This window comes from Ovis aries, chromosome 1, assembly GCF_016772045.2.
Source record: "Ovis aries strain OAR_USU_Benz2616 breed Rambouillet chromosome 1, ARS-UI_Ramb_v3.0, whole genome shotgun sequence".
Classification (NCBI taxonomy): domain Eukaryota; kingdom Metazoa; phylum Chordata; class Mammalia; order Artiodactyla; family Bovidae; genus Ovis; species Ovis aries.
In genome coordinates this window covers 70,599,011-70,612,296 of record NC_056054.1, presented here as the reverse complement: position 1 = coordinate 70,612,296, position 13,286 = coordinate 70,599,011, and the positions used below count along the sequence as shown (strand labels likewise).

At 37.4% G+C, this 13,286-nt stretch overlaps 1 protein-coding gene across 1 annotated transcript; it reads right to left on the bottom strand.

The window, feature by feature from the left end:
• Nucleotides 1–12,182: 12,182 nt before the first annotated feature.
• Nucleotides 12,183–12,716, bottom strand: LOC114113093 (dynein light chain 1, cytoplasmic-like). Its single transcript, XM_027964772.3, has one exon. It carries the CDS (start codon nt 12,636–12,638, stop codon nt 12,369–12,371), a length of 270 nt encoding a protein of 89 aa, XP_027820573.1. The 5' UTR covers nt 12,639–12,716; the 3' UTR covers nt 12,183–12,368.
• Between the last annotated feature and the right edge of the window lie 570 nt (nt 12,717–13,286).

Below are 13,286 nucleotides of genomic sequence, written 5' to 3'. Positions count from 1 at the left end.
GCAGGGCCACCATTTCCTTTTTTCTCTGTGGAGTTACTTCCCGGCCTTTCTGAGTAATCATTAACCGCAGTCACCAAGTTTGACTTGCTATTAGACATCAAAATACGCTTAGCAACTTCCTGACGAATGCTTGATCATTAATTACTTGTCTCCTAATCACACACACACACACACACACACACACACACACAGTTCAATCCAGTCACTACTAGTAGAGCACTCCTCAGATGTCTTGACAGCTGAGTGTGTTTAAGTTCTCCCAACTGACTAGTCAGCATTTGAAACTCCTCCCCTATTATAGGGCCTGCTCAGGTGTCCCAGTCTCTTCCGCTTTTATCTTTGTTCCTGCCTAGCTGCACTTCCTCCTGGGTTTGAGGTAAATATCCTGAGCCTTTCTGACTGTCCAGCCACCACTCTTGCTAAATTGTTTGCCGCAGTTCTCGGAGTCCAGCTGGAGCATACAAATACCCTCTTCCAAGTGGGTTATGGCCAATATTTACATGCTGAAGTGTGCTATGCAGTGAAAAGGCTGTTAAGCATTGACTAAACACTTTTCTCTTTCCAACATTTTTCTATTTATATCACCTAACATTGCTATCCACCTCTCCTCTCCCTTAAAAAAATGGTGTGCTTTCCCTTCAAAAGTAAAATAATCTACCGTTCACAATAGAGATTATCCTCAACCATACTGTTTACACAATTCTCCAACTGTACGTAAAGTCTTATTTCCTAAATGAGCATTTTTCTTCTTCCAAAATTTCTGAACAGAACTCCACACTTAGAACAATTAATTTCTCTTCAAAAAGTTAGGTTTGGGACCATCAAATTCAGAAAAAAATTTTGTTAGTCTACATTATCATAAAATACTATAGGAACATTTTGGCTAACAAACACCCAGAGGTGTTTTACACACACATATATAATCACACACACAAATATATATTAGCAGCATGGCAGCTTATAAGGCTGTTGATCATTCCCATAATCAAAATACATTGGGTACTAAATTATTCTTGTATACAAGATTTAATTTTTATGGACCCATGACCAGATAATTTGTGAGTGGTTCAAACACATCATTTAAGGTAAAACATAACTTTTAGCATCTTGAAAGCAAAGTCTTTCGTATAAGAGCAATCTATTATTAATATATTCCAGATATTACCCCCAAATCATGTTTTGCATCATTAAGTGATAAAATCTGTCACACCAATTATGTCTTTTTGCTGCTTGACCTACTTTGGTAATTCATCACCAGGTAGTTTCTGTAAAACAGAAACTACATATTTTTTTGAGGTAATCAACACTAAGAAGGAATTAAGGGAATAATATTTAAATTTCTCTATATATTTTTACAGTGGAGCCAATCTACCGGTTAAACTTGAAGGGGCTCAAATTACACAAGCTTATTAGCAATTTTAAAAAAATATTATACTGTCTTCCTATTTATTATGAAAAGTAATTGTCATTTAATGCATTGTATCCTCAGGCATATATTTGAACTCTACTCCATGATAAGTCATTGAACTGTTGCATTTTCTTTTGCATATTTTTATCATGTATTAATTAAAATGTAAGTCCCCTTTATAATTCTTTATGTTATAAACATTTAGCTAATGCTCTTTTCAGTTTCAAACTTTCCAGGTGTAAAAGGCATACAGATGGCTAACAGGTACATGAAAAGTTCCTCAACATCATCAGAGAAATGCAAATTAAAACCACAGTGAAATATCATTTCACATCTGTCAGAATGGCTATCATCAAAAGAACACAAATAACAAATGTTTATGAGGATCTGAAGAAAGGGGACCCCTCACACACTGTTAGTGGGAGTGTAAATGGCTGCAGCCACTGTGGAAAACAGTGTGAAAGTCTCAGAAAACTAAAAATTGAACTACCATATGACCCAGCAACTCCACTCCTGGGTAAATAATCCAAAAAAAACCCCCACAAATTTGAAAAGACACATGCACCCCAAGGTTCCTAGCAGATATATAGATACATATAGATATGTGGTGGGGGCGCTTCCTTGGTGGCTCAGCAGTAAAGAATCCTTCTGCCGATGCAGGAAACATGAGTTCAACCCCTGGGTCAGGAAGATCCCCTGGAAGAGGTCATGGCAAGCCACTCCAGCATTCTTGCCAGGAAAATCCCATGGACAGAGAAGCCTGGCAGACTTCAGTCCATGGCATCGCAGAGTCAAGACACGACTGAAGCGACGGAGCACATACATAGAAAAATCTATATGTGTGTATCACAATGAAATACTACTCAGCCATACAGAAAGATTGAAATTTTGCCGTTTGCAACAAAATGGATGGCCTCATAGGGTATTATGTTAAATCATACAGAAAGAGACAACTTCTGTTATATCACTTATATGTGAAATCTAAAAAATAGACTAGTGAATATAACAAAAAAGAAACAGACTTACGGGAGTGGGAGGGAGGCTCGAGAGAGGGGCTATATGTATACTTATAGAACATTCATTGTTATACAGCAGAAACTAACATAACATTGTAAAGAAATTACCCTCCAATTAAAAATAAGTTTTAAAAAATGAAAGACTTACAGATATAGAAAACAAACTAGTGGTTACCAGGGGAGCAGGGAAAGGGGGAGGAGCAAGGTAGGTATAGGGGATTAAGAGGTAAAAACTACTATGTATAAAATAAATAAGCTACAAGGATATATAGTGAAACAGAAAATATAGTCAATATTTATAATAATTATAAATGGAATATAATCTTTTAAATTGTGAATTACTAGCTGTGGTGTTGGAGAAGACTCTTGAGAGTCCCTTGGACTGCAAGGAGATCCAACCAGTCCATTCTGAAGGAGATCAGCCCTGGGATTTCTTTGGAAGAAATGGTGCTAAAGCTGAAACTCCAGTACTTTGGCCACCTCTTGCGAAGATTTGACTCATTGGAAAAGACTCTGATGCTGGAAGGGATTGGGGGCAGGAGGAAAGGGGATGACAGAGGATGAGATGGCTAGATGGCATCACTGACTTCGATGGGCGTGAGTCTGAGTGAACTCCAGGAGTTGGTGATGGACAAGGAGGCCTGGCGTGCTGCGATTCATGGGGTCGCAGAGTCGGACACGACTGAGCGACTGAACTGAACTGAACTGACACCTAAAGCTTATACGGCTATGGTTTTTCCAGTGGTCATGTATGGATGTGAGAGTTGGACTGTGAAGAAAGCTGAGTACTGAAGAATTGATGCTTTTGAACTGTGGTGTTGGAGAAGACTCTTGAGAGTCCCTTGGACTGCAAGGAGATCCAACCAGTCCATTCTAAAGGAGATAAGTCCTGGGTGTTCTTTGGAAGGAACGATTCTAAAGCTGAAACTCCAGTACTTTGGCCACCTCCTGCGAAGAGTTGACTCATTGGAAAAGACTCTGATGCTGGGAGGGATTGGGGGCAGGAGGAGAAGGGGATGACCGAAGATGAGATGGCTGGATGGCATCACTGACTCGATGGACATGAGTCTGAGTGAACTCTGGGAGTTGGTGATGGACAGGGAGGCCTGGCGTGCTGAGATTCATGGGGTTGCAGAGTCGGACACAACTGAGCAACTGAAATGAACTGAAAGCTTATATAATATCATGCATCAACTATACCTCAATTAAAAAATTCCCAGCATGAATTTCCTTATTAAGTCAGATTGTGAAACATAGTTATTCACTGCTACATTCTGAAATATAGAACAATTTACTAGTCCAAATGTAGCAACCTCCAAACATTAATCAATCACTTGTCAAAATTAAATTTTTGCAAAAGTTTATTCCATGTATTGATGTAAAGTTAGTAAAAGTCTTAAAAACTTTTTGAAAAGTGTTTCCAAAGATAAAATTAAACTTTAGACCAATTTAATATTTGGAGCATAGAAAAGTTTTCAAAGTATGCATGTATCAATATCCCATCCATAAACGATAACAAATCATACGGAAGCTCCACCACTGGAAGCAAACAGTCTCTAGCATTGTTGTTGTTCAGTCGCTCAGTCATATCTGACTCTTTGCAACCCCATGGACTGCAGCACTCCCTGCTTCCCTGTCTATCACCATTTCCCAGAGTTTACTCAGACTCAGGTCAATCGAGGCAAGTGATGCCATCCAACCACCTCATCCTCTTGTCATCCCCTTCGCCTCCTGCCTTCAATCTTTCCCAGCATCAGGGTCTTTCCAATGAGTCAGTTCTTTGCTCAGGTGGCCAAAGTATTGGAGCTTCAGCAACAGTTCTTCCAATGAATATTCAGGATTGATTTCCTTTAGGATTGGATGGTTTGATCTCCTTGCTGTCCAAAAGACTCTCAAGAGTCTTCTCCAACACCACAGTTCAAGAGCATCAATTATTTGGCACTCAGCCTTCTTTACGGTCCAACTCTCACATCCATATATATCTCTAGCATGAACAATAGCAATTCCTTTCTTGTCATTCAAATATCTTAAGACTATGTCTTAAAACTAAAAATATAGAGGCAGTGTCCAGAAATAGAATTATTACCTACATAGGATGGCCAGAACAATCAAGCTAAAACTACCATTAGGAAGAATATCAAGGCAATGTACTTGACACCTGTGTTTCAATGCTTCAAATGTAGCAGCACACCAGAGATGTGATCATATTAGAATACTGATTCACACAGCCAAATGAATAATGGTACTGGCTAGTTAACAGTAATCACTACTTTTCTACACTAACAGTTTTCCTAAACAAAAATTGGAAGAAATTCAAATGTCAAGAGCATAGTTTGAGGTGAAAAGTAAGAGGGAAAACCACCAATTATTTTGTCTTTGGGTATTCTGCTCTCCATTATTGAATCCAGTTAAATCATTTTATATAACTGCTTTAATGAAACTTGGCAAAAAGTAAAAGAAATTTCTACATAAATCATATGGAATGGATTTGCTTAAAGAGGTAACTCATTTCCAGTTTTCTGTGGTGACTGGTTCTTTCTTCCTGGTCATTATAGAACTGTGTAACTCTGAGTGCTGCAGTCCCTGGGGTCTCAGAGTCAGACACCACTTAGCAACTGAACAAAAAGCATTTAGGTATTCATTTCTGTTAAATTCTCCTTAGAGTTGGGAAACCTGATAGAACAAAAGTAACAGATTTCTTCAGGCATTTATTAAACCTTTGCAAGCCCATTCAAAATTTCCATTAATTAAATGTTTAAAGTATTCCCTTTTTGCTGTTGTTGTAGGATTCTTTTGGGAGGGGGCTGGTTGACAAAATTACAAGATATACACATCAGTTAACTCTATTTTCTTTTTATAAAATCCAATCAGATGTGTCATATGCACTAATAGAAATAGCTTTTGTATGCTCATAAGGGACACTTGTTAAGTTCTCAGAAATTTTGCAAACAGGTTGTTTAAAATGTTAGATTTGCATCTGTCATGTTAAGAGTCTTTATGCCATGGAAATTGGCAAATATAAATCACGGGTTTTTTTTCCCTTGGAGAACTAATTACTAAACATCAGTACACCACTGTTTAAATCCAATGTGGATTAACAGTGAAGGAAATGAAAATAAACTATTAGCTACTAAGTGGAATAATAAAAGTTAATTTTCCTGAGTCCAATTCAAACGTATTTGGAATACTCAGGATATAACCAGATCATAATTTTTTCTTCATTTCCTATGTAACAGATTCATACCCACTGTGGTAACCCTTGTTTCTATTGTCTCATATTAGGATTCTAAAATTTGTAAGTCTTTTTCATTTGATATTTATTATTATTTTGTTATTGATTCACTTTAGAAGTTATAAATCACAATTTTTCACCTTCCATTTCAGGATTTTATACTACTTATGCTTCAGTTCAGTTCAGTTCAGTCATTCAGTTGTGTCCGACTCTTTGCAACCCCATGAATTACAGCACGCCAGACCTCCCTGTCCATCACCAACTCCCGGAGTTCACTCAGACTCACGTCCATCGAGTTGGCGATACCAGCCAGCCATCTCATCCTCTGTCATCCCCTTCTCCTCCTGACCCCAATCCCTCCCAGCATCAGAGTCTTTTCCTATGAGTCAGCTCTTCGCATGAGGTGGCCAAAGTACTGGAGTTTCAGCTTTAGCATCGTTCCTTCCAAAGAACACCCAGGACTGATCTCCTTTAGAATGGACTGGTTGGATCTCCTTGCAGTCCAAGGGACACTCAAGAGTCTTCTCCAACACCACAGTTCAAAAGCATCAATTCTTCAGCACTCAGCCTTCTTCACAGTCCAACTCTCACATCCATACATGACCACAGGAAAAACCATAGCCTTGACTAGACAGACCTTAGTTGGCAAAGTAATGTCTCTGCTTTTGAATGTGCTATCTAGGTTGGTCATACTTTTTCTTCCAAGGAGTAAGCGTCTTAATTTCATGGCTGCAGTCACCATCTGCAGTGATTTTGGAGCCCAAAAAAATAAAGTCTGACACTGTCTCCACTGTTTCCCCATCTATTTCCCATGAAGTGATAGGACTGGATGCCATGATCTTCGTTTTTTGAATGTTGAGCTTTAAGCCAACTTTTTCACTCTCCTCTTTCATCAAGAGGCCTTTTAGTTTCTCTTCACTTTCTGCCATGAGGCTGGTGTCATCCGCATATCTGAGGTTATTGATATTTCTCCTGGCAATCTTGATCCAGCTTGCGCTTCTTCCAGCCCAGCATTTCTCATGATGTACTCCGCATATAAGTTAAATAAGCAGGGTGACAATATACAGCCTTGACGTACTCCTTTTCCTATTTGGAACCAGTCTGTTGTTCCATATCCAGTTCTAACTGCTGCTTTCTGACCTGCATATAGGTTTCTCAAGAGGCAGGTCAGGTGGTCTGGTATGCCCATCTCTTGAAGAATTTTCCACAGTTTATTGTGATCCACACAGTCAAAGGCTTTGGCATAGTCAATAAAGCAGAAATAGATATTTTTCTGGAACTCTCTTGCTTTTTCCATGTTGCAGCGGATGTTGGCAATTTGATCTCTGATTCCTCTGCCTTTTCTAAAAACACCTGGAGGTAACTGGCAAATTTGGCCTTGGAATGCGGAATGAAGCAGGGCAAAGGCTAATAGAGTTTTGCCAAGAGAACGCACTGGTCATAGCAAACACCCTCTTCCAACAACACAAGATAAGACTCTACACATGGACATCACCAGATGGTCAACACCAAAATCAGATTGATTATATTCTTTGCAGCCGAAGATGGAGAAGCTCTATACAGTCAACCAAAACAAGACCAGGTGCTGACTGTGGCTCAGATCATGAACTCCTTATAGCCAAATTCAGACTTAAATTGAAGAAAGTGGGGAAAACCACTAGACCATTCAGGAATGACCTAAATCAAATCCCTTATGATTATACAGTGGAAGTGAGAAATAGATTTAAGGGACTAGGTCTGATAGATAGAGTGCCTGATGAACTATGGAATGAGGTTCATGGCATTGTAGAGGAGACAGGGATCAAGACCATCCCCATGGAAAAGAAATGCAAAAAAGCAAAATGGCTGTCTGCGGAGGCCTTACAAATAGCTGTGAAGAGAAGAGAAGCGAAAAGCAATAGAGAAAAGGAAAGATATAAGCATCTGAATGCAGAGTTCCAAAGAATAGCAAGAAGAGATAAGAAAGCCTTCCTCAGCGATCAATGCAAAGAAATAGAGGAAAACAACAGAATGGGAAAGACTAGAGATCTCTTCATGGAAATTAGAGATACCAAGGGAACATTTCATGCAAAGATGGGCTCGATAAAGGACAGAATGGTGTGGACCCAACAGAAGCTTAAGATATTAAGAAGAGGTGGCAAGAATACACAGAAGAACTGTACAAAAAAGATCTTCACGACCAAGATAATCACGATGGTGTGATCACTCACCTAGAGCCAGACATCCTGGAATGTGAAGTCAAGTGGGCCTTAGAAAGCATCACTATGAACAAAGCTAGTGGAGGGGATGGAATTCCAGTTGAGCTATTTCAAATCCTGAAAGATGATGCTGTGAAAGTGCTGCACTCAATATGCCAGCAAATTTGGAAAACTCAGCAGTGGCCACAGGACTGGAAAAGGTCAGTTTTCATTCCAATCCCAAAGAAAGGCATTGCCAAAGAATGCTCAAACTTATGCTTAATCAAATAATATTATGTCAGTGCTTAATATTAAGCACTGACTTAATATTATTTTTTCATAATAAAGATTATTTAATTAATCAATAAAAGTTACTTCTCAGTAGACTTAGAGTGGTGATCATTTCAGGATGTATACAAATGCAAATCATTAGGCTATATACCTGAAACTAACATTGTCAGTTACACTTAAAAAAAAAAACACCTCTAGGCTGGTTCTCTTCATCCTTGTCTAAACCCAATTAGCTAAGATTTTAATGCTTATTTTAAATACCAAAATATCTCAGTCTTTAGATATTTTAAATTCTTTGAAAGAAAAATAATCTACTATATATAAATTATAGAATTATTTTAGTGACCACTTTGTTGTATAATACAGTTTTATCTCATTAGAAAAAACAGCAAGTTAAAGCCACATATTTCAAAATAAACCAAAAACTATCCAATTTCTGGTTAAATTCTGAGGACTGGCTTTAGCCTGAAGAGGCTGGTCCTATAGTTATAATCTAGGTCATCTCTAATACAGGAAAATCTACAGAGAATTAGTTTAAATAGCTTCCAGTAGATCAAAATTTTCTGTAGAGTTGCCATATTTAGCAAAAATACAGGACTCCCAGTTAAATTTGTTTCAGATATTGCAATTATTACATGGGATACACTTACAGTAAAAAACAAAAAAATATTTGTTGTCTATCTGAAATTCAAGGTTAAATGGACATCCTCTTTTTTATCTGGTGGCAATACTAAGTACACAGGCTGATCCTAAACAACTTAGGTCGGGGAGTCTCAACCAGATGAATTTGGACCATGGGTTTGAGGGAGTTGGTAAACACTTGAAATGGGACATAAAAGATTTTAAATAACTGTCTATACCTTTTTCTGAAGAACAAAAGCATAGCTTTTTTCAGTGGCTCTTAATGAAGAATTTGTTTCAAAATCTCTTGGAGATTTTATTTAAAATTTTGTGCCTGACAAGGTTGAGAGCATTGGTAAAAGGATGCTATCATTTTTGTTTAAAGGGAGGAACTTTAAAATATGCATTTATATGCAGAGAATACCTCTGGAAAGACACACAAGAAACTGAAGTAGAGGGGAACTTGGAGACTGGTGAAAGATGTTTTATTTTTCATTATTACTTTTTTGTACTATTTAATTTTACTGTATTATCCACATGTTATCTATCTAAAACTGCAAAAATAACAACAGTGCCAAGGCTTCACACTAGGCCTATTGTCAGAATTTCTAAATTTCCAGCGGTTGAGCCATAATGTTTGTCTGTGGTTCTTTAACTCCCCAATGTATTTTGATTATACATTGAAATCACACGTACACACACACACACTATTCTGTGGCATTTGCTAAAAAACAACAAATGCAAATACACACACTCCACTCTCACACACATACCATCCCCTGTATTTCCAAGGAAAAAAACCCCCAAAATGAATGACTCACTTTAGCTATGCTGAAGGGTACTTGTGTAGAACTGACAGGTGAGTCAAATCAGTCCACACTCTGGATGGTGAGAAAGGAAACAGCTCAATATTTAAGACTCTGAATTAATGTTTTGGGCTACTAGAGTACATGGAGTAATTGAGGAGTTGCTTACCCCTCTGTTAAGTAATTTGCCCTTTCTTCAGTTCTAGTGGCTGTGGCCAGGATTACCAAAATCTGCCATTCCTGAAACCCTTGCTAGTGTTCTGGAATCATAGGAATTCTCTACGTCAGGAACCTGCATCAGCAACAGCCCGCCTGTTCACAATTTATCTTGTTTAAAAAAAGGGAGATCAGCCTTGAAAATTCCGAGCAGACAAAATCCCTTTGACAAAGAAATAAAGCTTAATTTAGCTTGTTTGGGGGAGACTTACCTGACCTGGGTCATTTCTTGCTTATGCCTCTGGAAATCATAAGCAGAATTTGTACTGTTATCCAAGGTTGATATGATGTAACCACTGAAAATTCTAATATGATAACCAACCACTGTGAAGAATAAATGGTCCTGTTTTCTCACTATGTAAGCTACTTTATAACATACCCCTGAGCCTCATTCCATGTTTTGGTTTGAGCGCTCCCACTTTGCAGACTGTTTTTTCCGGTATGTGCACAATAACCTTTTACTCATCACTACTTCAGTGATTCATGGGTTTTCTTTGGTTATTTCCCAACCTTTGACAACCTCCTCCTACCCACTACATAGCAGATGTTCTTCAATATTGAAGGAACAACTTCAGTTTTCAGGATTAAATCTGCAAAGAGAAAACTGCCCCCAGGTGAGTGTGCTGGAGCACTACTTGGGTCATTCTTCTGAAACCAGCCTTAAAAAATGGTGTCTCTTCTCTATCCCTGTTCTCTCCATTTCAGCAAAATTGGCAAACACAAATGCTGAGAAAAAACACAATTTTTATTCCCTTTTCTTAGCATTCTATGCCCAGAGGAAAGGAATGCCATAAATTACATGACTGTACCACAGTGTATGCAATGCATTTGACTCATTTACAAAAACAACTGTGGACCTTATTATGAACCTGTGCCCTAGAAAATAGTGTCTGGTATTCTTTTATTGACGGTAGTACTGAGCATTCTTACAAATTCTCCTTCAGCTTTCATATTTAATTTTCTGAGGTCATTATGGGTAGTATTTCCTTTATTCTTTGGAAGACAGTGATCCAAATTTTCCCATGATGGATCCTAAATATTTTGTTGGTTAAAAGACACAGGAAGGATAGTCACACTAAAACCCTTAAGTTCACATTTTTAAGAAAAAAAAATTTACAGAACTGTGAATTTTGTATTTTCTCTAGAATGATAATATTCAAGAAACTTCATGATATATATGGCCTCTAACTATCCCTCTGCCCATCTCCTTCTTTCCTTGGCCCTTATTCCTAAACTCTAGCCATCCCAGCTGCGGGTAATTGCACAACTGCCTGGGTACCCTATCAAGCCTCTGTGCACGTGTCCTTCTCCATCTGGTTAACTCTTACAAGATCTAAAGGGCAAATCTCACGTGTGATGACTCCGAGAAGTCTTCCATGAATCTCCCTTGCCCTATTCTTTTACTCTCCTGACTTTGAACTTGATGCTTCTTTGTATGTTCTTACTGTCCTTTAAGCAGATTACAACTCAGTCTTCTTACATATCTGTCTTCTTTGAGGACAGGTTTATTCTCGGCACAGAATAGGTACTCAATTAACATTAATAAATGGATATGAAAGGTTCCAGATAATAATGGATTAAATAAGATTAAGTTAAATAATGGATTAAACAAGAATCCATTATTAAAGAATAAATAAGCTTTAAAGTTGCCTGTAGATATATGTAAGTCATATTTCCAGCATTGATTTTTAGATTATTTTATGTCAAACAACCGTTATTTCATTCTTAATTTGTTTGCTTTCAAATTACCAATAAACTGAAATTAAAATATGATTTAAAAGAAAATTTAAAGTGAAAGTTATTTATGAAATAATGTTCCTAATTGCACTTTTCTGTACAGGAAAAGAATTGGTAAGAGCTAATTATTTTAGCTTTGTGAAATTCACAGAAATGTTTGTAGATTTTTAAAAAATGAATAAATTCCCTCAAACTTGAAAGTTTTTTTAAATGGCATGTGAAAATGACATCAGTTTGTTACCATTTTAAAACTTGTTCAGAAATCCAGATTAAAAGAAAGTGTTTAAAAATTAATGAAAAGAATTCAGAAAGACCATGAAAGCAACAATGACTTCCACATTCCTGGCAAAAGTTCAGCAGAGGCGAGTTAAGTGCTTATTAACCATGAAGAAAACAAGACAAAACAAAAAAAATAGGAAGCAACCTTAAGGTTGAATATTTTTAAGTGTAGAGAAAGTCAATTCAACTATGACTCCCAAATTTCTAATCTAAACATGTTATCTTTTCCATTGCTGCTTTTCTAAGGAAGTATATTTGCAGATATATATATATATATATATTTATTTATTTTTTAACGCTCACTTCTCCAACAGATTTATTTCTTTAAAGGAATGGATTTTGAAGAGAAAAAACATGGGGCAGAGAGGTATGGAATAGAAAATAAACACAAATGTAAGCTGTTTTACTAATTGCTTTATAACCACAAACTAGTACAGAGAATGCCCTGTACAAAACACAATAAAGGTTCAAAGATGGAGGTGTTCCCTTAGGCAAGGCTGAAGACTTCAGTCTCTGGTATTTGGAATTTAGGCTGCAGTCCTTGTTTTTGGATGGATCACTGAGTATGTGGCACAGTCCATGCTTTTAACCAGATTTGAACAGGGGAATAGCCACTTGGCCCAGGTAGAAGTAGATGAAGTGTTTGGTTTCATGTGTCACATAACTACCGAAGTTCCTCCCCACGATGCAGTGCCAGGTGGGGTTGTACTTCTTGTCAAACTCCTTCTTGATATGGGCCGCAATGTCCTTCTCTATATTATACTTTTCCAATGCCTGAGTAGCACACTCCACCGAGTCCTGTTGCATCTCCTCCGACATATCGGCATTCTTGATTACGGCCTTTCGGTCACACATGGTTACCAAGGAGCAAGGGCTGGCCGACTGCAGGTCTCCTGGGGGAGGGGCTGGCGAAGCTCACACCCGTGTAGAGAGGAGGTCGCTACCGAAGCCCTATTTGCAGATATATATTTAAATGTATTTAAGTACAAGAGATAATTTGGCAAGGCTTAAATAGAAAGACAGCCAGATAAGGCCATCTATGAAAATTTATAATCATAAATTTCAAGAAATAGTAAATGAGTTAATCTACACTAAATAATAAAAGATATAAAGTACAGAAATAATTTTAGAGTATAATACCTCTTGTTTAAAACCACACAATCTTGTTTTTTAAACATCTGGGGACAAAATTCATGGTTTGTTTTCTTCATTCTTTACCAAGCCTACTATGAAGAGGTAGGAGTGAAAACATTTGATTCTATATTACTTTTAATATATATTATTTACATTATTATGTTTGTTTTCTAATGGTTGAATCTGTTCATACTTCCCCAACTTCATGGTAACTAAAATCTTCAAAGGTTTGTATCAGAACAGTTAACAAGAAAGTTTAATGCAAGCTTTGAGGTTAATTAATTGATTTTAAAGTGTCAACAGGTTCATCTCTAAGTCTATACAATCTGCTTCACTTCAAGAAAATTGTTTATCCTTTAAATTCCCCCA